At 37.3% G+C, this 26,769-nt stretch overlaps 1 protein-coding gene and 1 long non-coding RNA gene across 2 annotated transcripts; one reads left to right on the forward strand and one right to left on the reverse strand.

Moving 5' to 3' along the window:
• Positions 1-2,011: 2,011 nt before the first annotated feature.
• Positions 2,012-2,939, forward strand: LOC146729673 (uncharacterized). The gene is made up of 2 exons (XR_014928075.1): positions 2,012-2,278; positions 2,766-2,939. It is a non-coding gene; the product is annotated as an uncharacterized LOC146729673 (long non-coding RNA).
• A 13,866-nt stretch (positions 2,940-16,805) lies between these two features.
• Positions 16,806-17,981, reverse strand: LOC146729674 (uncharacterized protein F54H12.2-like). The gene has a single exon (XM_085495053.1). It carries the CDS (start codon positions 17,979-17,981, stop codon positions 16,806-16,808), a length of 1,176 nt encoding a protein of 391 aa, XP_085351179.1.
• Positions 17,982-26,769: the final 8,788 nt, after the last annotated feature.

Below are 26,769 nucleotides of genomic sequence, written 5' to 3' on the forward strand. Positions count from 1 at the left end.
AATCGCTCTATCACTTTGGTATGTTGGTGGTAAACCATTTACTTGCCAAGTAAAACATTTTCTATAGAACGGCTGTTTAGTTCAGTATTTCTGCTTGTAAATATAATTAAATTCATTTAGATATATAAACATTTTGTAAACACCCACTCTTACTTACATCACTATAAACTTTGCAAATATAAAGACTTATTTACTACGATTTCTACTGCCGATGACAGAACACATTTTTCAATTGAATAATCTTGTGTTTGTCATTTGTAAGTCGTTTATTCGATGCACATTAGTATAACAATTATATATGATGTGCAGCGTTGTTTTTATTAAGGGATTACATTCATGATAATCCTCATATGAGGACATTCGTTGGAAGTGAATATACATTTCAGGGCATAGTCAGGTACTATGTGTTAAAGGACTGTGCCGATAATCGTCGTTTTGAAGTCGCTACCAAGTTTGAACATAGAGAAGACAGTACCCCAGACCAAGTCAGACCGAGAGCTGTAGCATATAAAGTAACATTTGGAAATCAATACGTAATTATTGATGGACTATATGTCAGTACAGTAAGTTGTTAGTATGTAGTATTGCAATGTTGCAGATATATATATTTTTTTAGCGATCATAACAAGATGTTAACTGGACACGGAGGAAACACGAGTTAGATATTTCACACTCTGGCTCTTTTTACAGCTATGTGGTCAGACGGGTAATTCAGATAGTGATGTAATGACTTCCAGAAACCAGATGGTAGTAATGTAAAAGACGCTCTTGAAATTGGCGGGAGCGTTGTATTTTTACATCAGTGTCCTTTTTTACATCCTCATGTTTCTCTAATAGTAATTAGAAGCCAGAGCACGTTTTATTGTATGTTAAATTGTTATGTTTCGTCTCTACTTATTTCAACAAGTGGTTTGAAAAAAATGAAGCTAGTTGCCTAACATTTTGTGTGTTTATGTAGACTCATTGGAAATGACGATTGGCCTCGTAGTTGGGCAGATGTATTGCTTCTCCCTCTCTAGATCAAACACTAGCTTTTTGAAAGTCTGGATGGGTTTTTTTTTGACATGAACTATGTCTCTTCTTCTAGATCATTCGCAATAAAACCTGTAGCGGCCACGTGACCTATGTCACCATGACTCGTTCTTGAAAAGCGGCAGTAAAAGTTGAGAAGCTATTTTTTTAGAACCAATGAACATATTGAATTGCAGATTGTAGCATCTATATATAATGTTCATTAAAATTACAGAAGCTTTATATGACGTTATATCACGTGGCCACATTCTTGAATTTCTTCTAAATAGGAAATGATTTTAAACATTTCTCCATTAAAATTTTCTATGTTGCCTCTATCTACTTAAATACAAAAAGTGATTAAGCTAATGATTTTAATATTTTGCATCCTACATGTATAGCCAATGTTGTTAATGTAAAAATATATATCAGCGTTGATCAGTCACATGTGTTGTATAGGTTCGTTTGGTCCAAAATTCGGCATGTACATTACATTCTAGAGATACATTTCCCGATATTTAAAATGACAATTTTCATTTCAACATTCCTCAATTTTATGAAGCTATGTGTTTATGAATCTATGTTATACATTTGACCCAGCTGGCGTGAGGGTGAGCGTGGTAACAGCTTCATCCGTGTTAGAAAACAATATTTTGAACATTTCATGGAAATGGTTATCTGTGAGTTTCAATAAGTTGCAAATACTATTGACCGTATCTAGTGCCAACACAAGCCACCAGTTTCTCCGGCTAATAGTCCGCCCATAATGCTGGTAGAAAACATAGACACATCACACAAAATACACTGATCTGTCAAAAGCACGTCAAATAATCGCTTTGTATCCTAGCAAAGGAATGACAAACGGGATCAGCGCGTTTCGGTTTCTTCCGACTGGACGAATAATTCACCACATACAGCGGGTCAATCTGATTAAAATCTGATGTAGTGTACAAGCTTTAATTAGTTTGGCTATAAACTTATTTTAATTTTATTTTTTTTACTTTTGTTATTAATGCCCTTTTATTTCATTATTTTACTTTGATTTTGATTTTGTGATTTTTTTAATTCCGCCCTACCTACATCTGACCCGATGCCTATGTAACGAGATTTCAACGAGACCCACTATCGACGATTTTAGTCAACGAATCACAGACCTCCTTCTATAGCGCACATGATGACGTCACCGGGCAGAGTCAGGTGGCAAACACACTCAAATAAAATGGCGGATTATACCGACGTTAGCGACCGTGAATAACACGGCTTTTCGGTAAGTTTATCATTGTCAAATGCAACGAAAGTCATTTTCATGTTAATATTGTGGCTCGAATGGTTCGACTTTAGATCGTTATTTCGTACAGTTATTCTGGGAGTGACGATTTTGTTTCCACCGGTTCGACCAAACCAGTGTCTTTTTCCAGTCGCCTGCCCTGGAGACGGGTGATGTTTTGTTGACGATCGGGCGAAAATCGTCTACGGTATTGAAGTTGTAAATATTCATCAAATTGTATCAACATTTTGTACATTATACAATAACTCTTTATTAAAGTAATTGAGCTGATTTGAACTGGAATAAAATATTTTTTATTTGGAATACATCGCAATTGATCAGGAAATATTTGTTTGCTCCAATTTTCTGCGTCGATGCCGTGGGCCGGTGACCGTTATACAATTTAAAACCAGTTTGCATTGTTTACTATAGCTGTTTACAGTGTTCTAATCATTACGATTTACTTATTTTTTTGCTTCCATTCTAGATAATTATGCTCAGTGATGTAAAATTGAAGCGATGACTGAATGAACGAACCTTGGCTGGCGAAGATGTATCTGGAAGTGTACACATTTGTTGGAAGTGAAAAAAATATTCAATGTAATGACAAAAATTGTAAAATGCTGTGGAATTTCTTTTGCAAATAAAAATATACTAGTAATTTTCTATTAATGGTTTATTCAAGTGGGCAAAATATAATGTACAGAAGGATTGCCCGTATACACTGAAAAGTAAGCAACCGACAGCCTGTATAAAAGGGGGGCTGTGATTGGCTGTTACTTACGCGAGATTTGAACGGGACTTACATAGGTGTCGGATCAGATGTAGGTAGGGCGGAATTAAAAAAAAATCACAAAATTAAAATCAAAGTAAAATAATAAATAAAAGGGCATTAATAACAAATATAATAAAAAAATAAAATTAAAATAAGTTTATAGCCAAAATAATTAAAGCCCGTACACTACATCAGATTTTAATCAGATTGACAGCGGGTCTGACTATATGTTTTGCATGGGTGGGAAACAGATCGCAATAGTCAACATATAGCATACTTTTTGAGATAAGAACAATTCACAACATGCCATACAAAAGCTCCTGCGCAAATGGCATCACGTCACTATTTTATGATGTGATTTGCATACATATCTAAAGAAAAATGTGTATAAAGACATTTGCAGGTCCAACAAGGCCAAAACAAATCACTGAGAGCAATCGACAAAATCCATCACAACAAAATAACTGATATGTACGCGAGGAAACTTGTGTGACAAAAAGATATGGTACGCAATGATGAAAGCTGTTTCATTGTGTGTTATAATCAAATGGATTATGTATCTGGCAAAACAAAGTAGCCGCGGATTTTAATTAGAAAACCGATTGTGAACAATGGTATAAAACAAAGAGTATCCAACACCCAAATAATGTAGAAGTGGATATTAACTATTTCGCAATCTTCTTTCATGATAAGCATACAGCACAGCACAATGTCAATTGAGTCCACTTGCCACGTATAGGTAGCTTATTGTAAAATAGCTCTGTTATCACACATTAAGTAGCAGTTACCATTTCTAAATTAGAATTGGATGCAGGCTGTATGTTTCATTTGATCAGAAAGGAAATGTGCCTATCATTATACTTAATTATATTATACCAGTGTATCACTGCCATCAATGCATCATTGTGATTTGTTGGGAGACTGTTTTAATTTATGCAAGCCATGGTTAAATAGAGCATAATGCACAGTTATGGTGTTCCAAATAAGGCCCCAGAATACGAATTAAGCAATAACCCACCGCCGGAGGCGGGTATACCACGAGATATTGCACAATTCACGACATATATGCACGAGCGGTAGCGAGTGCATATATGGAGTGAATTGTGCAAGATCGAGGTTTATTGCTATTAGATTATACCAACTTCATTTCTGTGGCATTTTCGACACTCTCGGCCTTTTTACAAAATAAGAAAGAGTCGTTTGCGAATGACGTGTAATGAGCATCGGCTGGTCGACACGGTGATCAGAAGAAATGGGCGCTGGAACCAGTATTTAATCTTTTATCACACACTCGCGCTCAGTACACAGAAACGCACAGAACATCAAGTTTAGATATCATCACAATCAAAGGAAGTTTATTTCTACGACGCAAGAAACTAGCAAATAATTAGAAATTGAATAAACTGAACAAGCTCAACGCTTAATTTACATATGAATAGCTGTGAATAAATTATCATCAGCAGAACATTACCGGCAGCGCGCACTGTGCGCCATTTTTGAAAACATGTGCTGTGGACTTATTATCGTTGTCGAATTTTCTATTTTGTGTTTGTTATGCTGACATTAACTGGTCCACTAAAGATGCAGTTATGGAACAAAGCAGATGCTGCATGTGTACTTTGATTGTGGGTATTAGAAATAGAAGCGGTGCCAGATTCTGCGGGAGTTGGTCCAGACACTACTATGCCGGTGTTTTCTGGGGTACGGATAACGTTGTCGGAAACACCCACTTCGATCGCTACGGTAACTTCTCTGTCAGAGGATTTGTTTTTATACCCAAAACTGCGAGACAGGATACTGGACATTCCTTGACTCTGATTATTTGTGAGTTTGTTGGTGTAAGACCGAACACTAGCTTCGTTTTTATGTGCCGTGAAATACATAATGTGTCTGGGTTCAACTCCTGCCGAATCTAACACAGCGCACGCAGTTGCCCTAACATAATGATTTGTATGAATTGTCAACAAATTTGCTGCTATCGAAATCTCTTTCATCATAGATCCCAATTTATTTTCACGAATACCAGACTGTGTCAGTGGGCGTTACATTTACACGAGGCCTCTGAAACAACGCATTTTGCAATTTGGACAAATACATTTTGAAATGCTGCAACGGGACAATTTTCGCCGCCGGTAGCATACATTTTAGCCTGTGTTTCGAAATCGTAAAGGTCAATTTCATTAAAATTGGCAAAGCGTTTCTTTCTCTCCGTCTGCACGAATTCTTCGGTTTCTGCAAGAAAATCTTGCTCTGACAGCTCCCGAACATGATACTCGGCCATGTCTGTTGCAGACAACGAAAATATGTCGCAAAGAATAGCATGCATAAATTGTAGGTTGTACAATTTTTTTTATTTAACCACTGCCAAAATAAAATTTGTATATAATATCTTCATGCTATCAATATTACCCCAAAATTTCCCTAAAATGTAAATGCTCTTCCCTTTATTTGTTTACGAATTGAACTTCATTCATATTCTGGGGCCTTATTTGGAACACCATAACTGTGCATTATGCTCTATTTAACCATGGCTTGCATAAATTAAAACAGTCTCCCAACCAATCACAATGATGCATTGATGGCTGTGATACACTGGTATAATATAATACAAGTTTAATGTGTAAACAAATAAAGGGCATTTAAATAGTAGGGAAATTTTGGGGTAATATTGATAGCATGAAGATATTATACACATATTTTATTCTAGCAGTGGTTAAATAACAAAAATTGTACAACCTACAATTTGTGAATGCGACATTATTTCGTTGTCTGCAACATAAACATGGCCGAGTATCATGTCCGGGAGCTACCGGAGAAAGATTTCCTTGCAGAAACCGAAGAATTCGTCCAGACGGAGAGAAAAAAACGCTTTGTTAATGTTAATGAAATTGACCTTGACAACATTTAGTTGCTAAAAGACGAGAAAGCAACCACAAAGCAAACAGCGTGGGGAGTAAAAATTTTGAAATGTCAGTGACAACTTTGACATTGTGCCTTTTTTTACAAACAAACCATTGCTGGTTTGACCTCTTGATATAATTTCAAATAAATCGTTCATATCATTTTCCCCAGCATGGCTGATCGAGAAAAACGAAGATTCAAATTTTGAATTTCTCCCACCTGATGAAATAGCGGCTATATTACGCCGTTTCTACGCCGAAGCTAGAAGCAGAGATGGGGAGCGGTACTCCAAATCAAGCCTATCGGGAATGCGTGCAGCCATCAATCGATACCTCAACTCGCCACAATACCACCGAAATATCAATATAATCCACGACACAGAGTTCAAATCTTTCCTGCGTTAATAAAGAGCTCAAGGCAGACTGACTGGATAAAATTTGTCATAAAACCCCAATTACCACCTTCGACTTGAGAAAGTTAAAGTCTAGTGGGGTGATGTCAACTAGCGACCCGCTGAGTCTGTTACGTAAAATTTGGTTTGATTTGACCTTTCATTTTGGCCGCAAGGGTCGGGAGGGATTTCGAAGTTTGACAAAATATAGCTATCGCATCCAAGACAGCTACAACGAAACCCGGTATGTGGAATGTACATATTCTGAAAAAACCAAAACTCACCCTGAAGACGATTTCGAAACACAGGCTAAAATGTATGCTACCGGCAGCAAAAATTGTCCCGTTGCAGCATTTCAAATGTATTTGTCCAAATTGCACCCTGAGCAAAATGCGTTGTTTCAGGGGCCCCGTGTAAATGCAACACCAACTGACACAGTCTGGTATTATAATTCACCCCTTGGTGAAAATAAATTGGGATCTATGACGAAAGAGATTTCGATAGCAGCAAATTTGTTGACAATTTATACAAATCATTGTGTTAGCGCATAAAAACGAAGCTAGTATTCGGTCCTACACCAACGAACTCGCCAATAATCAGAGTCAAGGAATGTCCAGTATCCTGTCTCGCAGTTTGGGTTATAAAAACAAATCCTCTGATAAAAAAGTGACCGTAGCAACCGAAGCGGGTGTTTCCGACAACGTCATCCGTACCCCAGAGAACACCGGCATAGTAGCGTCTTGACCAACTGCCGCAGAATCTGGCACCGCTTCTATTTCTAATATCCACAATCAAAGTACACATGCAGCATCTGCTTTGTTTCATAACTGCACCTTTAGTGGACCAATTAATGTCAACATAACAAACACAAAATAGAAAATTCGACAACGATAATAAGTCCACAGCACATGTTTTTAAAAATGGCGCACAGTGCGCGCTGCCTGTAATTTCTGCTGATGATAATTTATTGACAGCTATTCATATGTAAATTTAGCATATGTAAATTTACTGGTTCCAGTGCCCATTTCATCTAATCACCGTGTCGACCAGTATGCAGCAGATGCCCATTACACGTCGTTCGAAAACTACTCTTTCTTATTTTGTAAAAAGGTCGAGAGTGCCGAAAATGCTACAGAAATGAAGTTGATATATAATAGCAATAAACCACCGTCGGAGTCGGGTATAACACTCGATATAGTAGATTCTATATGCGTTTACAAATAAGACAATAAATAATTAATGAGCCTTCTGCAAACCCCTTGGACATTTCGCAAAGTTTAAAAATATAAGTTTTTTTGCTCAGAAAAATTTGTTACATAATAAAATGTATGGAATCAGGAGCAACAAAGTTACAATTTAAATAACCCCAATCGACAAAATTGGTAATACATACAACGTTATTTATAATAACGATCATCCGATCATTGATAATACAAACCCTGTGTGTAATAAGGATCAACTCCATTTCTAATTTGTCTCCTCTTTCTGTGGGGTCAATATTTCCCAGTGTATATGGTATGTAGTATAGGTTATTTAAATATTTAGAGGCGAGCGCAATTTTCGAACTCGCAATTAAATTCAATTTAATTCAAAACTAAACTAAACAGTTTGAATATTGCTAGATAACTGAAACATTCAATAGTTTCTTTTGAACAATTTTGTCAATGTTAGGCAGATGATGTTAATTGTCATTAGTGTTACTTGTTTAATGTGTGGACTGTTTATTTCTAACAGAATAAAGGGTAACTTAGAACATGTGTATAATGATATCATGCCATCACTTTGTTTACTTAATTTAGAGGTCAAAGGCCAAAAATCGTATTGGGATTCTTAAATACTTGTCTCAAACATGTAAGTTTACTGCCTGACTGGAATGCTGTAGAACGTTTTACGTATATATATATATATATATATATATATATATATATATATATATATATATATGCGAGTTTTTTTATGACTACATAATGAATTACGAAGGTCCGTCACGCCGCTCTCAATACCTGGGTACATTTCCGGGATAAGGGCATAAAGGTCAACATCATAGTAATGTGTTTCTGTATATTCAGTTTATAACTATATGGAGGTATCGAATAACTTCAAACATGTCTCACAAGTTTCTGTGTTTTTATTTTTGCGACAAAAATGGGACTGTCAATGTTTTCACAATAAACCAGAAACGGCAATAAACAACACAATTTTTCATGGGATGCTCCGATACTTAGTTACACATTAAGGTCAAATCTTAGAATCACAATATATGTGTATACATGTATAAACAATATACCCATAAATGAAATTAGCTGCCACCTACAAAAATCAGTTTATTAGACATGTGCATAATTAATGAGTTTACATGACCACTCTATCTAAATCTCCCTCTCTTAGTGGAGAATTTCCAGGTGTTATTAAACACATTTCTGCACTAACCTTAGAAATAGATATGCAGATACCTATTGAGATCACATTTATTCTGAGCAAATAGTTCGCTAAGGTTATCCATTGTAAGAATCACATTTATTTATTAATAATTACCCATAAAAACAAGGCTGACATTCATTTTTGTAACAGTATGTCATCTATATTGTACGATAAATAATTTAAATTTAATTGTATTGTGCTTGGTGGAATCTGATGTTCGTAGTTTTCTTTCAAATTTGAACGAATCCCACCAAAGTTCTTGCTTGAATGTTGTGCTTTCATACTATAATCCAGCAATCAAGCCGCATATGTGCCACCTAATATCTATCAGTCCTAGACTTTGTCACCAACTACAACAACCAGTAGGTGCTGAGTGTACTTATGCTGTATGATATTTAGTAGAGGAAGAATTTCTAAAGCTAAATTAGATACTGCAATCACAAATAATGTGAGCCTCCCAAAATGTCAGAATGGGGTATAGACCAACAATCATTAGATATACTAAATGAAGTTTTCTGTGGTTTAGGTCTCTATCACACCTTTATGTGGACAGTCAAAGCGCCTTCACTTTCAGACACAAGCCATGTGCATCTGATGGCCGGCCCACTGGAATAATTTAACTGATAAATATCAGTATAAAGAAAAAACCCACAACGTGTCAATCTAAGTGTCATCTAATCATCTACCTTATGTGATCCCCACAACTGTACCAGTGACAATGTACACCAGTCTCACCTTCCAATATGCAATGCCATACATAACCCAGTCCCTCATTATGTGGAGTGCATGCCTCCAATATTACAGTGACTTAATTTCTTGGGGTCAAAATTCGGGTTTGCCTATTATGATATAAACACAAAAATAGATGATGTCAGTCAATCAGAAAATCAGATATTTTTGCGTTTATATCATAATTGGCAATGAAGTATGATATTGCATCAGCACTAATGAACTGGCAATTTCCCTACAATTTTTTTCTATTTGTAATGGTCAAATATTTCACCCAGTACATGTATGGCTTGGTCGTGATTATTCAGTGTGATATATACAGAGGCTTGTGCAAGCTGTTGTTGCGTGAACTCATCATTCATACGACTAATGAATAATTCAAGTCCCGAGATTTTCCAGTTGAAACGGCACCTGGGTGTAGTTTTCATTACACTTCCCGGTTTATTTTGGGGCGAGTTAGTATGAGTGAGTTTAAATTTAAGACAGATTGAAAGATGGTCAGATGCATCCAAAGTAATAATAAACATGTCGTCAACAATATGAAACAACTCTGAAGATAAAATGCCATAGTCAACAACACTGACGCCATTGTTAGCGTAACACGTGAAATCACCGCTTTTATCCCCAGGAAAACGACCGTTCGCAATATGTCATTCTAATTTCTTACATAGATCTAAAAGTTATTTTCCATATGAATTAACACATTTGTCTTTTGAATTTCTATGCCAATCCAAGACATCAGTTTGATAACCAGGCTGTAGAAAAGAATCATTATCCTGTACAATAAAATCGGGCATATTTCCTGTGCGGGCGTTAAAATCACCAACAATAATTAAATTAAATTCATCTAGACTAGAATATGCATCAATTAAAAATAATTCTAATTGTTCAATACCATTAAGAGAGTTCAACACGTACGTCTGGGAGTTTTCTGGCGGTATATACACAGCTGCTAACAGAATATCTGTGTCTGAACCAAAAACAATTTTGTCTAGAATAATTGAAACTACATTTTTGGATTTCTCGAAGACTCGCTTTACATGGGGAGCTATATAGTCGGCAACAAATATACATACCCCGCCAGAATATCGACCAAAACGACTGCGTTTAACATTAAATGTTGAAAAACATTTGTACATGGGGATAGCATTTTCAAACTCGCTCTCCGATATTGCCCATGTTTCGTTTAAACACACAATCGGATAAGTGTTGATTAACGACATGATATCAATGTTGCCGAGCTGTTTCGTCAATCCTTGACAATTCCATGAAAATATTGACAGTGGCTTGTCACTCTGTCGGGGCCGGCCGTTCCCCTAGCTTTGTGGTTGGTTAATGCTTATTAACTCTTTGACGACGTTTAACTCGTCGTCATAGATATAAACGCGTTTACCCAACTCCGAATTTACAATAAGATTATCAAACCTGGGTCTAACTTTTGCGGGGCTATCACAAGCTAGAATTTGACGTCTCTTTGCTAGTAATTTACTGGGAATTCCTCTAATTCTTGGAGAGAAGTCTTGAAATTAAAGGCATTACGTAGGACATGATCTTTGTCATTGAAAAAAGTGAATCTTGCAATGATTGGACGTCCAGCACGAGAGAACGGGGTTCCGGCAAGTCTGTGCACACGTTCAAATATAACTTCCTTGACTATGCCAAGTTTATCCCTAATCAAATCTTTGACTATATCCTCAGTCGTATCCCAATCTTCAGACGAATTCTTTTGTTCTATTCCACGGAATATGAGATTACACCTACGGTCCCTATTATCTTTGTCATCATTTTGTTCCCGCATAGTTATCACTTCGCCCATCAATTCAGACAATTCTTTCTTACATAGTTTCAATTCATTTTTATATTCTTCAATCCCTGCTTCAACTTCGTCGATTCTCTTTGCGCTTGAGATAGTAGTTACTTGAATTTCATGTAGGGTGTCTTCAATATTGTCCATTCGGTTCTGAATAGCAGTAAATCGGGTTCTCAAATCTTTTGCTATGTCGGCTAAAGAGCTCAGTATCGCGTCGATATCTTTTCTTGGCAATTTTTGGGAACGGGTGTTAGGACCAGGGCCTGGGTTGGATTCGACGTTTCCGCTCATAAATAACAACATTAGTATTAGGTAAATACACTTGAATAGTATGCGATGTTCGTTGATATGCAAATGAAGAAGTAGAACAAAAGGACTCCATGATGTTTTTTGACTCACACCAGAGAAACAACCGATTCTGGATCTGTAAGCTTCTAACGTAATTCCCATTGTTTCATATAACCGACAGATAGCTAAAGAGATTACTTACAAATAACCGTACAAAGTTTTAGGATAAACCAGTAAATCGTAGATAATAATGGAGCTGACAGGAGACAGTGATCAACGCATAACGCCCTCTATGAAACTATAGAAAACACTTTCACCTGGCAGTTATAGCTTTATATGGTTTCTTGTTTGAACATGAAAATGAAAACAATGAGTGATAAAAAACCACATACAAAAGTGGAAACATATAAAATACCTTCCTATTTTTATGTAACAAATACATTTATGACAAGTAAAAATTACATCACTGCATCAGAAATTTAACAGCAATGGGCACGAAAGTGTCTCAACATTGATATTCGGTTGAGATTTTGCTCAAAATATTTTAAAAGATCATTAATATTTCTATAACAAATAACTGTTAACTGGACGCCAGAATCTGTGGTTCTAACAGAAACATATTGGTGCAATGAATTGTTTTTTCAGGATGCACCTGTGCATTAAAACCCAGTCAGCATATGGATAATATTATATCAACTATTGTCTATGACTGTATACAATGGTTTGTTTGGCATTTCTAATGTGATGTAGAGCCTTATTTCACTCCATGTGTATAATTAGCAAAATTAGATTCATGATTTTAAGAGAATAATTCTAAATTGTATGATGGAATTAAACAAGTATATTGAAATTAAAGGACGCCGTATTATTGTCTATTATTGCACGATAAAAGGGCAAGCACAGTGATGTGTGCAATATTGGGCAAGACATGTTTATCACGTATTAATTGGCATTGCGAGATTCTTTACATCAAATGTAGTACTATAGACTGTATAAAAGTAAAATATACATCCAGCAATGGCTTTAGATGAAAACAGGTATGTGTGTATTACTGTTACGTGTAGAAGACCATGAACAAAGGATATGCGAACATAGGCAGGCAATTGAAATTACCTGGATATCTTAACCTGAACAGAAAATTGTGCGTTTGCTGTTTGATGCTACCCATACGGGGAAAACAAAGAATGTTAACTGATCGAACACTTTCAATATTATGCTCGTTGACTTACCTGCACGTAATGCAGTGTCAAAGCAGTGCATCGACCCTAAACGCTGCCCTGTTATCGTTGGGCAGTGCTCTAGGAATTCCCTGTCAACATCTCTCGTGGCGATAACATTCATAAGGTCAGCAAAGACATCAGAAAGTAATTACTTGACAGGGTTCAATAGTCTGTTACTAAATATGTGGTCAGCTTAAAACAATAACCTGTATAACCATGGAATCAAACAGTCAGACAAGGCGACATTTGACAATACGCATGTGCAGGTACGCCATTTTATCTATGATGAGTTACAAATAAATAATTGTAATGTTAAAATAAAACATGCAGATTTTACTAAAGGAGCTCGCATATTTCCGCAATCTGTTAATGCGATGTTTGACAAACAAAAGCTCAAACGTGTCTTGAAATAAGTGAAACATGAAAACACTGTTAGCAGATGCAATAAACACAATTATCATGTTGATAATCCTGAAAAATATTGATTTAAATATATAATTCGGGTGATTTGTATGGTCATGTATTACCAAATTTCTGTACTAAAATGCGTATTGTCAATTACATTTATTTGATTTCATGTTGATTGCAATCATTATTCTACATGCATTAATTATAAATGGGCGGTGTAATTGATTATGATTACGAAGTGTTGACAATTTAGCTCGTTTTAATGTTTTGCTATGGTGAATGAACAACATGTATCCGATCACAAATCACTAATATTTTATGCTCGTCCAATTCAGCGTCATTGTAATGATTAAAAGTCAAATATTTGTTTGGTCTGACACTCGTGTACACAACGCCGACAATATAATGAATAATTTTAAAGAGATGTTGCTCTCGACTGCCATTTATTTATCAAATTCGATGTGTGATATGATTGTAGATATGGAAATCAGTGCATGTAGAAAGAGTAAGTTTAAGGTTTGTCGGACAGGCGTATAGCGACAAGAACCAGTCCTCCGGAATTATAATACACTTACCAGGGCTAGGATTTGGCTGAAATGGGTTGTGGTTGGCATGAAATAATTGGGACACAGGTTTCAATCATGAATTTAAACAACTGAATTACAGTTTAATACTAATAAGCTACGAAATAATGCAAACATACAAAATAATTAACTGTGAAAATGTGGATAGAATGATAACATCAACATATTCAAGTTTGACCAGTATTAGTTTAAACAAATCTCGTCTATGTTCCCATGCTAAAATCTAAATCAGATATTAACAAAGCAAAACCTTCGCAAACATAATTGCTTTGAAAAAAACCTCTACTTGTTCTATTTTGAAGCACACTCATTATATAATGTTAAAAATGTGAAAAGAAATGAATGTTTTTTTTTATATTAATCCTCTTAACAGCCATGTAAAACGAATGACGTTGACATCTATAAATATAAAAAATAAGAGGTTATACGAACAACCTTGCTGCCTATATGCAGTTCTTGCTATTGTGTTTAGATGAGTGTTTTGTCCCAGCATTACTAGCTAGTTTTATAAGTTAACGAATCTGTTGATAGAAAATCAACTTTACATCATTTTTGACTATTTTGATGGGTTTGACATTTTTCCTTGAGTTATTTGAACCTTTGTTCCAACAATTCTGTGCTACATTGTGTAATATAATTCACTAATCTAGCCGCATCTGTGCCACCTAATACGTATCAGTGGTGTCCTAGACTTTGTCACCAACTACATCAACCAGTAGGTGCTGAGTGTACTTATGCTGTATAATATTTAGTAGTATGCACGAAGAAAGTACAGCGAAAACTTTTAAATTAATGTCAGTTTTGGAAAATGAGAAAGACAATTGAAAATAACATCATATATAATACTATTGCATATGAATCTATAAGAAAACGCCCTATTTCTTTCACACTTTTAGCTGACAGCTATAGCTTTATGTGGTTTCACGTTTAAACATGTAAATAAAAACAAAGTGTGATAATAAACCACATACAAAAGTGGAAACATATAAAATACCTCCCTATTTTTATGTAACAAATACATTTATGACAAGTAAAAAATACATCACTGCAGCAGAAATTCAACAGCAATGGGTACGAAAGTGTCTCAACATTGATATTCGGTTGAGATTTTCCTCAAAATAATTTAATAACAAATAACTGTTGACAGGACGCCAGAATTTGTAGTTCTAACAACAGCATGTCGGTGCAACGAATTGTTTTTTTAGGCTGCAGCCAAGTCAGCATAAATATAAGGATAGAATTATAACACTGGCATTTCGAATGTGATGTGATGTAGACGTCATCCCATCCCAATATGACGTCATCGTTATTTCTGAACGAACGACAGAGGGCGCTCACAAACACACACATATTACACAAAAGAAGAATATTAACTTTAAAAAACATGACATTTTAAAATGGTTGAAATAGAGTATACATTTTGACAAAAAACTAGTATAATCAGTTACATAAAATATATTTTTTGTTTTTGTTTTTTGTTGATTTTGTTGAAATAATTATTCATAAATTGAAATGATATACATTCTCAAACGCTGTTAAGTATTCACACTGAGTAATATAAGAATGATATTCTTAGGAGTAATAATGAGAATTAAAAAACGACATTTTAAAAAAGGTTGAAATACATACATACATTGAAATACATAATATCGAAAAGTCAATACACTTTTTTTTCTAATCAGAATGATAATCGCTCATCTGTGATAAAAAGAAAACAAGAGAAATAATATGAAATCGACAATTATATAAAGAGGGTATAAGTTATATATACATGTGGAATTTCAAAAGTATAATTCATCTAGTAAAACTGCGTGGGGAAAAATATTTGTCATAAATAGGGAGGTTGAGTCCGGTCACGTTTTCGATTACGAAGTGTTGACAATTTAGCTCGTTTTAATGTTTTGCTATGGTGAATGAACAACATGTATCCGATCACAAATCACTAATATTTTATGCTCGTCCAATTCAGCGTCATTGTAATGATTGAAAGTCAAATATTTGTTTGGTCTGACACTCGTGTACACAACGCCGACAATATAATGAATAATTTTAAAGAGATGTTGCTATATATTTTTTGTTTTTGTTTTTTGTTGATTTTGTTGAAGTAATTATTCATAAATTGAAATAGTATACATTCTCAAACGCTGTTAAGTATTCACACTGAGTAATATAAGAATGATATTCTTAGGAATAATAATGAGAATTAAAAAACGACATTTTAAAAAAGGTTGAAATACATACATACATTGAAATACATAATATCGAAAAGTCAATACACCTTTTTTTCTAATCAGAATGATAATCGCTCATCTGTGATAAAAAGAAAAAAAGAGAAATAATATGAAATCGACAATTATATAAAGAGGGTATAAGTTATATATACATGTGGAATTTCAAAAGTATAAGTCATCTAGTAAAACTGCATGGGAAAAAAATATTTGTCATAAATAGGGAGGTTGAGTCCGGTCACGTTTTCGATATATCTGTTCACATAAATGTCATTCAAATGTCTATCACACGTAAAAGAGTCGGCTACGGACTTCATAGGTTCCCCTCGACATCTGCGCAGCAAGTAATACAGGACGTATTGACCACACACTGTAGAGAACGGAGCTTGTAGTATTAGATGATTGTAGATCCATGTACAAACGTTTTTATCGAGAAATCTCTTAAATTCCACGTAATAAGGTTGACAACCGTACGAGTCAAAATATTCTCCGCGGTAGGGATGTTTGATACAACGCTGTGGGATACTCCAACACTTTTGCCTTAGGCAGTTGATCTCTAGCATAAACGCCGAAGAACACATTTCTAGTGTACGGATTAGTCGACAGAATATGATTCAGTTGATTCGTGTCCATCGCAGCTCGAAATCGGTCAATATGTTTCTGTTTCTGTCAATCTCGATAACGTTGTCATATTCAACATGAATCAAAACGGACACAGTCTCAGTCAATGCTTATCTGAACTGAATCTCAAGACCAATCTTTCCTTCTTGTATCAAATTGAGGTGATATTCGCTCGGTCAAATGCGAAGATTGTGTACCCTTCGGGATATTCGTCTCGAGTGATGCCGTTGCCTTGGTCTTGACCCATTTTATTTGTACCAGTAAATAGAGTGTAATAAGCCATGATGCAACTTCTGCCACCAGCCGCCGTGAAGTCCGTCTTCAATGGCTTTGCGGGAACTTTCTCGCCTCTAACATTGAGGACAAGTGATGTGATACCGTAATTCTGGAAGTTGAATGGATTGGTTTCGTAGGATCCGTTGAAAGACGTATTAGAAACCAGACACGGGATGATCCTTTTGGGCAACTGACTGAGGAATATCAAATCTTTGTTTAATGACATTGTATCAGCCGGGATGGAAGCGATTTTCATAATGCATCGATGGATGGGGTATTTTGCAGTACCATGTTTCAATGCTTCGACGTGTACCAGTTGTATGCTGGGGCTCAACTTGACTTTTCTCATCAGGAGAGTAGCGTTGGTGATGACTACTTTGAATGCGGGGTTTTCGGTTGAACTGATCAAGCAGAACTGATTTTTAGTTCGATGTAATTTCAGTCTAACTTCCACCCCATTGAGTAAATACTTTGGTTGAAAAAGTATGTCTCCGTGTATTTGTCCGATCATGTCAACCGTCTTACTCAGCGATGTAAACGTGTATCGACAATTGAGTCCCATGTTAGCGTCACCATCATCGGCTTTCGGGTTTGCGACATTCATTTTTCCAGCAGTGTCCTTCTCAAATATTGCTGCACCAATCTGCATTGATTTGCCGTCCCCTCCATAATTCGATAGCGTTTCAATCATGGCTCTGTAATAATAGGTGGGAGATGCGTCCGAAATGTGTTTTCTATTTAGGTACACTTCGATTTGATTGAAGAGGGAATGCAACCAAAAGTGTGAAGGCCCTACAGTGGCGTCCGCAGCCAAATTACTCCCATTGGCATTCGTGATTTTAGCCTCGATGTGCAAAAGCATAGAACCAATATTGATGTAGTCACTTCTGGCCGAAGGTATTACGAATTCGATCAGACCATCAGCTATATTCGTGAGTGGGTTTACCTTTTTTATAACTTCTTTTTTCAATACTTGTCCGTGTCGGAGAATAGTAAAGAGATCGAGTTCTGTCTTTGCACATTCGCAGGAGTGTTCGTGTACAAAAGCCATGGTGTTCAGTCGAATATATCCGGAGATCTTCTCCACTACTTAGCCTTGGAAGAAATGACATGTCTCGTTGTTGTCTTCTTCCTTTTGATGGTGCGCCCTCGCCCCATTTGATAGGGTCTTCCAAATAAATTGCTCAATACTGAAGAAGTAATTTGACTACCTGCAGTTATTGCTCTACTCGAAGCCACTTTTTTAAAGGTTTTCCCTTGTACAACATCACCTAGAATACCCAAGCCAGCATCGAGCGCTGGTTTTGCCACTGCTTTCAGACCTTGTGTTAACAGAGGTTCAGTCGATGTCGCCAATCCAAAAAACATACTTCCGATTCCATATCCGCATTGCAGTCTTGTGCCGGAAAATGCAGACCTTCGTCCAATCTGATTCATGTAGTAATTTCTATAAACTCCCACGTGAGGAGTGTAAGGTCGATGTCTGTTCATTTTCTTTTTCTTCACACTAGCGAAGGATGAGCTTTGCGAAAACGCAGCGTCACGATCACACGCCCACGTTGAAATGGCAACTTCTCCCCCGTATCAGACTTTATATCAATCTCCACAGTCTCGAATGTTGACGTTCGAATCGGAAGAAAGTATGGTTTGTCGTAAGTGTGATTGATGCTATCTCCGTGGGTTCCTTCAACATTGACTATTCTCAAGAGAGGTACGGAAACGTCACCGACCATCTTAACTGTTCGGCCAATCCACCCATCAAGATTACACAAGCTTCTTCTTCGACCACTATGGTCACTCTCCTAGACCTCGAATTATATGTCATCAGTATTTCATCTGGCAGACCTTTTTCTCGAATCACGTCTAAAATCATTTTGATCAAGTTGTAGTAGCCCGGATTCAAGTTCAGTTTTCTGTGATCTCTCAGACTGGGTGAGGCATCGTAAAAGATCCTATTTTCGCCATGTACGACGTTGTACCATGAATTTGGGGAGTGGATGTTGGCCAATGCTACTTCCCAATTGCCATCTAACTAAAGCGTTCTTGATAGTTTGACAGTGTATTTTGTCAAGCGAGGCATTACCAGGGAGCGTCAAAAAGAAGTCCTGCCCCGACATGATGATCTTTGAAATGTATCAGGTCATCTTGTGTGTGAAAGGTATTTATAAACGTTCCAAGTCCCTGATCCAAGAATTAAACGAATCGTCATACCCATCCCACTTAACAAAATATTCCATAAGGCCTTTACGTTTTCTCTTGCGCAGTACTTTCTCCACAACATACAATGCATCATCGTCCTTTACTTTTTTTCTGAAGTTCTTCTTCGTAGAAAGTACCTTCCAACATTTCACCGTTGTAATCTGAAATTTTGTAAACAGGTGGTTGCGTGTTGAGGCATCCAACAATCGTGAATACCTAATTGGTCCAATTGGGCAGGTATCCTTTTTGAAAACGTGTTTGGTTTTACTGATTCTGACTCAGTCACCGTGTTTATAAATCTTCTTCCTCCCCTTTTTCTCTGAGCTTAAATCACCATAGGATATGTATCTGACCTTTTTCTGGTTTGCGTAGGTAACAAGTGAGGGTTTGGTATTTATACTTCTGTGATGAGTATTGTTGTAAGAATGTACCATGTCATCTAATACAGGCAGATACGTCAACGTGTTGTTCTTCGTGAAATATCTGAACATTTTTCCCTTGATGGTTCTGTTGTATCTCTCCACAACGCTGGCTTTAGTCTCATTGCCTGTAGTAAAGAACTTAATGTCTTCGCTCTTGAGGTAGTTTTGAAAAAGTCTGTTGGTGAATTCCTCTTTCCGTGTGCAAAACGTCGAGGCGACGCCCCTTCTTAAGTATTTTCCAAAATGCCTCGACCAAACTCCCCCCTCTCTTGTCTTTCAGAGGTACGATGAAAGCATATTTTGAAAAAAACGTTGATACATGTCAATAAGAACTTGTATCTTCTGCTGTATCTGGATATCGAGGAGAGATCGCATAGATCGGCCTCCCACTGCTCGTCAACTTTGAAAACCACCACCCTCCTTCTTTTAAAGGACCGTCTAGAGGGTTTTTGCAGAGTATATGTATCCTGTTTACTCAACCACTTCTTTACGTCCGACTTGGTTATCTTTTTTTCTCTCTTTGTTTTATTTTATGGCAGCGTAAAGGGAATTCAAACCCCTGTATCTTCCAGGACTTTGGACATCGTAGAACAGTTCGTCTAGGATGGTACCTGTCTTCTTCATCATTATTTATTTCACACATGCAGAGGCAGTGGATACGTTCGATAAACGAAAGCAAAGAGGGACATGGATCCATCATGACTGACTACACCAAAGTGAGATTGAGGGGATGCGTTATATTTAATAGGTCACCCGAGTGTGTCAAGGATGAATGGGAGTGGAAACCACATGGGGTCCATGTCTCTGCGGAACTCTCCCCTTGAGTGTGTTGCTATGCATGTAAGACCACCGATCCAACAAGGTCTTGAGGAACATTTGGCATTTTCATAACTTCGGCAAATTCTCTCCAACCTGTTGGAGTGAGATTCTTCCGTTTATGTAAGAAATCATTGACTAAATCAATCGCGTGTGTGCCTGGCACAGATTGTTCGTCAATGATTAATTCATTGTTTTCACCCCAGTTGACCAGTTGGTTCTGTTTAACTTTCTGAAGTAGAAGCTTCGCTTTTCTCTACATGCTCTTGGGACCACTTTGTAAGACTTCGGATGTAATTTGATCTGGTACACTGTCTTTGTCGGATTGAGATTCTCGATCGTCTACAGCGACAGCGCTGGGTAATTGCTGCGTAATGGAGATTGGAATCGGTCCGTTTTTTTTCTCCCGCAACAACAAGTATTTGCGCAGAACTTGTTGGTACACTTTGACTTTTTCGTCTTCAGGCAACTCTTCCATTTGCGTTGTGTCATTCACGTCTCTATCCAGCAAAGTCAATGATTTCACCACAGGTCTCGTCATTTGAGCATTCTGGTTTTGCATGGTAGAAAATAGCTCAGCAGGGACTAAAGCCATCTTCTTCACGGATTCCATCTATTTAAGACCGAGTAGGGGTGGGAGTATGCTCGAAATTAAGGGAGCGATTAAGGCGGTCAGGAAACCCCCTTTCTGAACCAGATTTTTTTTTCTTTTTTCTTGACTGGTGTTTTCTTATTGGACAGTGCTCGGAGATATTTCATGTACAATGCCAATTTTCTTCGCTGACTAGGTGATAGCTGGACGTTCCCTTTCAACACATTGAGCGAGCATTCGCACAGACACTGTATCAAGTCACTAGAGGCTCCATCAATTATCCCCTTTTGTTGTTTCGAGTTGGCCTTTTGCAATACAGAGAGAAAATCAGCATTCTTTCGCATGCGGGTTGACATGATGAAATGACTGATGGTGGAGGTAACCGTGAGGTTCTTGGGTGGAATCGGTGAATGTCTCCTGAAGAAACTAAATGTTTCCAGGGTTCATTTGCCTAGCCAGAAAGTTGACTTGTGATACGTCCCTTGGAAAAAACAGAAAAATGTAGTGCGTGCTGAGACTGATGGTTCTCGATTGCCTGCCCTCATGAAAGAGAGTTTGCAAAATCAGTATCACGGATAAATTTTGATGGTGAGAACCCTTCGTGAAGAACTGGGCGATTTGTTTATCGTAACCCGTTTCTGTCATCAGATCATCTATCACCAACAAGTTTCTTTTAGATGGGTCAATTATTCTACCAATAACTGGAGGTATCCCTTCGATAAAACGAATTCGAGGCACTGTCTTCATCATTTCCAAATAGGCTGGCTGAAACTCGCCGTAGCACCAATAGATAACGTCTGGTGGTGTTTCAATCTTGCATCCATGACGATATAATAGGACCTCGCTCGTTATCGCTCGTTATGTTTTGTTTTTAGAAGCCGTATGGGAGGGTACAGTAATCATCTTGTATCACCCGTTTGTCATACACTAAACTGTATGTTTTAACTTCTCTATGGAATATTATATCTCCCTTGCGCATTATTTTTCAGGGTCTTTAACATGTAGAGGACCGCTTGTTCTCCGAACGAGCCAATTCATGGAGTCAAAATTAATTTCCAGTTGATTTCGGTAATTGAGGGTGAACCCCCTCACTTTACACACCGTTTGGTTCCCACTTTTGTCCGGTTTGTGTAGTCGGTACACGTAATTCTTCGGTCCTCCCAATACGAAATGTGTGATGTAATTATCCACGAGTTATTTCTCTCGTCAAATCTCTGAGATAATCACCCGTTGGTGGATCCCATTCTCCAACTCGCTGGATGTAAATGATAGAATCTGTGTCAAAGTACAGGACTGTACTACCTAATTTCTCCAGAACACTGTAGAGTTTAAGTCGGGCATAGCTCGTTGTCATGGCAGCCAGTACAACGTTCGTATTGGATATTGCTTTGTAATTTAATGTAGTCTTCTTTATCGCAGTGCTGGACAAGAACCATTTTGTCAGAGACAATAAAAAGATCTGTGACATACTTTGTACTATCCATCAACATTTCCAACAGTTTGGCGGCCGTTTCTACATACGTGCTCTGTCCAAAGTTTGATCTCTGTCCCGGCTTTCCCCAGAATGAGTTGAGGTTTAGCTTGGCGAGAGCTCTGAAGCCTGGATTTGGGGTTATCTTGCTTCTGTCCAAGACGATACCTTCTCTTTCACGGTATCTTTGGATGTACATGGTTCGGTCTTCGTCGGTGCGACACCACTCGGGATAACTGGAAGACTCTTGTTTAATTTTAAGAAACATGTTGATGTACTCAGTGACAACCCTCCTTCTCCAGTCTCAGAGTTGTAGGTTGCCGACTCATTGTAATGCCAAACTTCTTATAACTTGGAGATGCGATACTCTACTTCTTCAGCCTTTTCCAATTCCGGAGTGCACGAAACACCCATCAGTTGGCATCTTGATTCATGGTTTCCGCGCATTTGGAACAGAGTGGGAACATCAGTTTGTTGTTCACCCTGAAAGGTAGAACTGGTATATACAATCTACTCCGAGGTAAAACATCGCACTTGATAATACCGAAATAGTCCAGGGGTTCTACGATAAAGTCTTTAGTTACGACTGTCGGGTGGCCAACTGGATATCGCGAGGTCTTATGGATGTACGGGTGGAGGCTGCAAAAGTCAACATATTCTATCTTTTCGCCTTCCTTGATTTCGTAATACAGATGCAGGGCATTAGTACGACCGCCGAGAAAAGCCTCCCTGCCTCTGATAGGATTTAAGTTTCCGACAAACATCTCGACTTTGTGATTGTTCTTCATCAGGTTTTTGAAATCGCATTCCCACATGGTAACTAGCGAGTATGCTTTCGATTTCAACCACTCTTCCCTCGCCAGTAGCCTTTCATAGAGGGAGGTCATACTGAGTTCATTCTTGCGATTCGTTTTATTCCTTCTGGGAAAACACTTTGGGCAACCATGGAAGTAACAACCGTAGTTATCTGTACTCATACAAGGTTTCGGTAGAAGCATCATATCCGTCTATGTGATAAGGTCCAATTTTCATCTCCCTTCTGGAATTACGAACATGTTGAATACGCGTGTTATTGACGTGTGCCTCGTATTCCATCCATCTTATAGCATCTGTAAGATTGATTCTGGGCGCTGAGATAACCTTTCTCAGGCACAACTCCGATTGTATCAGGAGTCAGGAAATTCTTTCGAAATATGACATTGCACACAGAGGCAATCGTGTTGCAACGGCTGAAAGGGTCAACTTTGGTGAGATCCATCATCATTGATCTAAATGCCAAACAACACTCCTCAAGTATGCACACGTCGCTTCGACAGTACTTGAGCAGTTCTTTACGTAAATCACAAACAGAGTTATTTTCTACTTCTCCATTGTACCATGTGTAGAATGTCTTTCTAGCCTCCTCCTTCATACCATCTGGGACAAAATAACGACCCCTGGGTATCGGTCCTCTGTAACTGTCTCCAGCGGTTCTCAGAAACAGGTGGGGAAAAAGCCCTTGTGTAACTCGTCTATGCCGAAGGTCTTAGGAAGTTTAGATAGAGCCATGGGCAGGAAATTCAAGCTATCAATTAATTCGATATCTGCACGACGGATGTATCGTTGCATGACTTTTGAACCATTCATGATGACTTTGGGTAGTATATTGTGATCGTGACAGTATTTCAGAATCATAATTCCATCGTACCCATTTGTGCGATGAAAATCATCCAATTATGCTCTTTTTCTAATGCCCACTCGCAGAAATCTTCCAAGGTACGTGGACCATTGAACACTTTCTTCGTGTTTGGTGGAATTCTCGCTATGCACAATTCTGGAATATGAGTGCAATGTTCGTAAAAGACATAGTTACCATGGTTGTCAGAGTCATCCTCCTCCTCAAATTCTTCCATCAAATCGTCAGATTCTTGGTTCTTTTTTCTATCAGTGAGTGGTTGAATGTAACACAGGTGGTCGTACGTCTGAAAAGACTTGCAGGTTTTCCAGTAAACTTCGTTACATTTGTGAGACCCATCACGATATTTGAGGAGTTTGTCACATTTTTCGCAACGTTGAACTGACTGGCAGAGTGTTTTTATCCCATTAACTGACTTTTGATGCCGTTCAAAACATTCTTCGTTCTTGAAAAATCTGTGACAATTTCCGCATTGTTGCCATCGTGTAACCATGTAGTCCCTTTGATTTCCACAACTCAAACACCCGGTCGGACACATGTGACCATAACGGTGAGAATAAGAATTGTCTAGTGCAATAGTACCGCTTTCCCAGAAAACCTATCATTTTTGTGATGATGTTGTAGTGTTTATCTTTCAGAAACAGATATATGTCTTTGGAACCTTCTGCGGCATCGCCAACAAAGATGATGGAGTCAAAATGATCGTGCGACAATACGTGTATTCTGAAATCGGGTAACACGCTCTGAATTTTGTAATCTCCTCGATGCCACATGGTCCCTGTTCGACTCTGGCTTTCCGTAAAAGTTCTCTAGCTCAAACGGTTTGCATAGAGTAGTTTGCCGTTTTTTCCTGTTCATAGTATTCCACACCGATGGTGGATTTTCGTCTTTTGTGGCGTCTGCCAAGGCGACCATGATCGCTCTAGCGCAACACATCTGGCCATCAGAAACGATTTCAGTGACAGATTTGGAATTTTTCAACCTGTCTGCAATCTTCGTATCAAACTGTCGCTTCCTCCCATGTGTTTTTCCAGCACCAAGGGGCATTTCAACAGATACCGTCCTGATGGTGATGTTTTCCTCAAGGGATATATCTTGGTAAGATTGTAGAATCAGCTCGAGCAGTTGATAACAGGTTGTGTGTAATACGTTATGCACTTCATCGAACGTATTGGCATTTGGATGCGAAACTTTTACAAACCAATCCATTCCACTCACCTTAAACTTTTTGACAACACGTTTTTTCTTACTGACAAGATTGAAATTAATCTTGTCGGTGATATTCGCGTCACTATCATCCGTGTCAGTATCACTTTAATAAAATTAAATAAATAAATAAATAAATAAATAAATAAATAAATAAATAAATAAATAAATAAATAAATAAATAAATAAATAAATAAATAAATAAATAAATAAATAAATAAATAAATAAATAAATAAATAAATAAATAAATAAATAAATAAAACATTATCTTTCGTAGGTGATTGCTCAACTGTGTCGTCTTCACTGAAAAAATAAATGTTATATTATTTTTATTATTCATATTCATATTGTTTACTAATCTTCACAAGCATACCGAACGAATTATATGTATAGTATTCGAGTACACACCTGCTTATAATAATACATTTATGTTCTAGGTCTGACAAAGTTTGAAGTTGTGTAAAATTCTTCCTGTAGATGAAGTTAAGAAACATGTTTTATTTTTCCCTCACATAAAACTTTCAAAATGCTCATAAATAAATCAATAAATCAATAAATATAGTTACCCATCATCTGAATTGTCATATTCTACTATATGTCTGAAAAATGAAAACAGTTTTAAATCAACATACTCACACATTGAGGGCCTGCATTTATGGTCGATTCTCTAAGACAGACCGGAAAACAGAAATCGATACAAAAAAACAAAAGATATAATCAAGTGAGCGTTGGGAGTTAGTGTAGTGACCTACATGACAAACCAAGGTGATGTCTAGTGAAAAGACACCCTAAGTAATTTAGAAAATGTAACTCCACGCATAATAATTGTTTCAAGCTGAGGGGTACACTCGGTAATTGAGTTCAAGCAATGATTCGATTCACAAATATTTTTTGTGAATGAGAGATAGGACATCAATTGAAAACATTGTAGTATTCCTTTTCTGTAAACAAATCTCCATTATTATACATTCTGACTACTTAGACTTACATATTTGAGATGTTTTTTTTTGACATTTCTCACTGTTTCTGTGTCAATTTTTCCTCAGTGATTTCAACTAATAGTTTTTTAAAACAAAAAACTCACATATCCTGAATTATTGGCTAGTGTTTGAAAACGTGAAAACAAAAATAAAAATGAATCGATTACCTTTTAACAGTGGAATCCATTTCATCCAATTCTAGAGATCGCTTAGACACCCTGCTGAAAGTTAGGTGGCGTGAAGCGTAAATGTCCTCTTGTTTTGTATAACACACGAATCACACCAACTCTGACATTCATATTTCAACATCATAGTCAGCTGTGATATTTACCGTGTCCTTGTGGTCTGTTTTGGCTTGATACAATTGTATCAGGACACCAGTTGTACGCATTCATCGCTCAACACCGGGCAAGTGGTTCCGAGGAATGTTGTAATTTTGTGTGGGAAATAAAAATTTGGTTACCAGCTCTTACCAGT

Source organism: Saccoglossus kowalevskii, chromosome 21 (genome assembly GCF_978046115.1).
Source record: "Saccoglossus kowalevskii chromosome 21, keSacKowa6.1, whole genome shotgun sequence".
Lineage (NCBI taxonomy): Eukaryota > Metazoa > Hemichordata > Enteropneusta > Harrimaniidae > Saccoglossus > Saccoglossus kowalevskii.